The following is a 4193-nucleotide window of genomic DNA, read 5'->3' as shown; positions in this document are numbered from 1 at the left end:
TTTGTGTTTAACAGAATGGACCCTGGAGTACACGATACTTTACTACTCATTGTCCTTTGTCAGGGATAGCCTCCTGATATTAATTTGTTTACAAACACATCTGTCACTATATTTTTTAATTCTACAAACCTAATTTTTTAAGCACACTTCTGCATGCCTTTTCTAGGGGTTTGGAGATTAGGTGAACCCCACACTATGTCTGTCCTTTTGGGAAACTTATAGAAGCTCACTAACCGTTTTCTTGGCCTATTTGCTCAGGCCCCAGTTGAGAAGCTCTGGGTCAGACGGACTCCCTGCCCACTTCTGTGGTTCTTTCACACACACGACATTGACTATACATAAAATAGAATCTGCAAGTCAGGTGTTTCTGAAAACAAGTTTTATTTAAATAAGGGTTTAAATACATAACATAACATTAAAACTGAAGGAGGGAAAAAAGAACACCCCAAAAATCATTTGTTTCTTTACTTCACATGGCATTGGGCAGCTGTTGCTAGGAAGTTGCAAGCTCTACAGCTAGCTACATGACTGACACTTCAGTTTGAAATTTGTTCCCTTGTCAAAAGTTTAACTCTGATAAGAAGGTTGGCCTCAAATTATGTTTGGACAACAATTAGCTAGGATCTGTCTGGTTAAAAAGACCTTGGTGGCAAGCCACAAGTCCTTGCACCTCACTGGAGGGAAGGTGGCAGGCTGCTTGCTCTAAGCTCCATCACCGGGTCAGGTGTAGATCTGTGGTTACGGAAGGCTCCCTCTAGTGGTGCACATGCCGCTGCTGCCTTACCCCTCTCCTCTCAGCTTCACGGAAGGCTGTTCAGGCGGTGACATTCTCTGAGGGCAGGGAACTCTGGTGAGGCGCTTTGGCCAGACATGGGCTTGGCTGAAACATCACGGTATTGCTCCGTTTCAGGCTGGACACTGCCAGGCGCCTACTGCTTGACCTCTGTTTAAATGAGGAACTTCAAGACTAGACAGCATGGCTCTTTTCAGTTTATTGCATGAAGGAGTTACACTAGTCCAAGTTAAAAGCAGACCCCAAATGGTTACATTATACAAGCTGTGAGGTTTTTAAACTTGTGACAAGGGACAGGAGGGAAATTCTACTCATTGCAAAGAAATCCTCACTTAAGCTTCTGTGAGCCAAAAGCACTTAAAACCCATGAACCTTCAGCTGGTCGTCCTTAGCCAGTCCAATCTGCAAAAAAATAAAAGGGCAGAGTTTTAAAGAGTAGATTGAGAGAGTTCAAGTCTCCAATTCTGGAGCAAAATAGTCCTATCTTCCTGCTTCTACACTGGGCAAGGGAAGTCCAAGAGCCAAGATGCATACCCCAACCACTGGGAGCACAGTGGTTCTCAACTCAGGGCACCTAGCTAAATACTAACAATGTAACAGATTTTAGCACTTAGGAGGAACAGCCAACCAGACATCTGCTTAGTTTAGTACTTGTCTGCACACAATTTAAATTTGCAACCTTTAAAGGTAGAACCATAAAAAAGGGGGACATATATAATACTTTCAACAATAAAGGTTTTCTTAAGTCAATAAAGTATTTTTTTAAAAAGGGAAAGTAGAGCCATAAAAAAGTAAACTAAGGCAGACAAGTTCCTCCTGTTTTTGGAAACACGTGTCTATGTACTTCGAAACTCAACCATTTCGTCCAGCCTTACAAAATGAAAGGGCTAATTTTCCCAGCAGAAATTAACAGATGAGGCAGGATCTGCGATTAGCCAGGGCAGAGACACCAATGCAGCAAGTGACCCAACTCACCTCGACAAGGAACTGGCATATGTTCTTGCGCTGGTCACCCTGCAGCTGAATTACTTCTCCATATTCTGGATGCTCAATTACAGTACCATTGCAGGCAAATTTCTGCAAGGGAAGCAAGGCAGATCAGGCCAGGCCATCCTCATCATCCCTTTCCGGGGGAGAAAAATAGCACAGCGCCCCCATGTGAGCACGCTCAAGGTCCATCCCGCCAATGAAGACCTACCTTCTTAAAGGCCTTCACTAGTTTCTTTTTATCGTAATCATCAGCGATCCCTTGGACAGTAGTAAGGGTCTTCCTGCCGTTTCTCTGTTGAATTCTTATATGGATATAATCCTCAGTGCCAGCGGGAAGCAGGTCATCACCCTTACTTGCATCAGCAAAGGGGTCTGGGAAGAAAGGCTGAAGTTTAGAGCCTTGGTGGCTCAGGGGCCACCGTCACCCTCCCCACTGGGTCGCTGGTGAGCGAAGAAAACGAATCCTGAAATCGCCAAGAACTGGGTCAGATCAGATGATGTCTCGTGTGGGCTCTCCCCGGAACAGGTCAGTCGGGGACGGGCGGCTTCCTGCCCAAGCCCCGCCAAAAGCCTGGGCCTCCGGGCCCGCCCTCGGAAGCCGATCACGTGTCGGGGGAGCCAGGGCAGGCGGGCACCGCCCCAGTCGGCTGATGCAACCGGCCGGAACCCGAGCTCCGAGGCGGGGCCGACTTGCCGCCCCATTGGCGCGCGCGTTTGTCACTCTAGGGCTGGGGCCGCCTCCCTCTCCGGGGCCCGGCACAACGGCGGTGACGTAAAGGATGTGACGCCGCGGTGGCGGGAGGGGCGGGTGTGGCCCGCGGTGGGGCCGGAGCCATTAGTAAATGCGCCACCCGAGACGCTGGGCCCGCCCAAGGGCTGACCTCGTCCTAGGCTTCCGGTCACGCTCAGGGGCCGACCCCAAGGCCCAGGCCCGATCCCCACTGCCCTCGAGGACAGACAGGTTCCCTTCGCACCCACTTACAAAGGCCCGAGCGCTAGCGGCCTTCCCGGGGCCGTCTCTGGGCCTAGACAGCCCTGCCGCCCCACCCGGGCCTTCCCCGCGGGCCCTCCCGGCGCTCACCGAAAGAGTGGAGGTTCTGGATAGCGGACATACGATACGATTCCTTTTCCTCGGTGGAAACGGCCTGCGGAAGGCTGCGGCGGGAGAAGGCGGGCAGGGGGGACGGAGCGTCGGGAAGCGAGGGGGGCTCAAGGGGGAGGTTGCTGAGTCCTCGGCGGCGGCTCAGTCACTGGGGCGAGGGGCGTTGCCTGTATTCACTTATATACCGCCCTGTGTCGCCAGCACGCTGCCCTCACGTCTTGGCCCCGCCCACGGCGTCGTGCCCCCGGCGCCCAGGCGCTGCCGCTTCCAATTGGTCCGGGGCCGGGGGGCGGGACGGCGCGTGCGCAGAAGCTCAGTGCTACGGGCCGGCGTCCTCGGCTCCGGGGAGAGGTGGGAGGAGGGGGGGGAGGCCGGGGTCGGTCTGCGCGCCTGCGCAGTGCGGCAGGAAGGCGGCGGCGGCGGCGCGGCAAACTGGCGGAGGTTTCGGGCGCGCCCACGAACTCGGTTCTCCTCTTCCGGTTCCGTGTTTTTGTCCCTGGTGCAGCCCTCCCTGCGCCAGGGGGTTTTTCGTGGGGCGGAGTGGCCGGCCGTCTTCAGAGGGGACCTGGATGCCGAAGCTCCGGAACCGGACAGATGGCCACGGTCTCCTACCCACCTCGTTCCCCACGTCCTCTGTCGGGGGAGCCAGAGGACGTGGCTTAGGGTGGCCCTTGAATCAACACCCAGTAACATAACCCAGACTTCATTAACCTAAAGATAACAAGGCCCTTCAGAGGGAGGGACAGCGGGACTTGGACAGAGCTGCTTGGGAACCATCCATTCAGGCAGGAGCCCAGGTGCTGTCCCATCGGGGACAAGGGCAACGGGCGCTGATGGGGAGGCGTTTCCATTGGTGCCGATGGCCGGGCGCCGGTGATCGCTTCTCACATTGTGTTTAGTTTTCCGTCTCGGAGCCCCAATGGCGGCTTCTTGGTGTCTCTGTCAGCAGTGCTTTGGGACCGTGTTGTCCGAGGCCCGGTCCAACGATTATTTGGTCCCGTTTTAACAGGCCAAGGTTTGAGGTAGAAGCGTGCAAGGCAGTGCCTCTGGCGTGGCAGCTCTGGCTCCGTTTTATTTTATTTTATTTTATTTTATTTTATTTTATTTTATTTTACTTATTATTTATTTATTTATTTATTTATTTATTTATTTATTTATTTATTGTTATTATTTAATCCTCACCCGACGACATTTTTTTCCATTGATCATTAGGGAAAGAGGGAGGAGGAGGAGCGAGAGGAGAGGAGAGAGAGAAACATGCATGTGAGAGACACACATCAACTGCCCCCCCCCCCCCCCCACACCTGC

The 4193-nt window shown here is 53.1% G+C and overlaps 1 protein-coding gene across 1 annotated transcript; it reads right to left on the bottom strand.

The window, feature by feature from the left end:
- Positions 1-362: 362 nt before the first annotated feature.
- On the bottom strand, positions 363-3053 carry EIF1 (eukaryotic translation initiation factor 1). Its single transcript, XM_059671010.1, has 4 exons — positions 2865-3053; positions 1992-2155; positions 1769-1870; positions 363-1195 (listed from the first exon to the last, which is right to left on the bottom strand). The coding sequence occupies exons 1-4, from the start codon at positions 2893-2895 to the stop codon at positions 1151-1153; spliced, it is 342 nt and encodes a 113-aa protein (XP_059526993.1). The 5' UTR covers positions 2896-3053; the 3' UTR covers positions 363-1150.
- Between the last annotated feature and the right edge of the window lie 1140 nt (positions 3054-4193).

The sequence above is a fragment of the Myotis daubentonii genome, chromosome 16, assembly GCF_963259705.1.
Source record: "Myotis daubentonii chromosome 16, mMyoDau2.1, whole genome shotgun sequence".
NCBI classification, from domain to species: domain Eukaryota; kingdom Metazoa; phylum Chordata; class Mammalia; order Chiroptera; family Vespertilionidae; genus Myotis; species Myotis daubentonii.
Note: the sequence above shows the minus strand (reverse complement) of the source record. Positions and strands in the feature narration are given on the sequence as shown.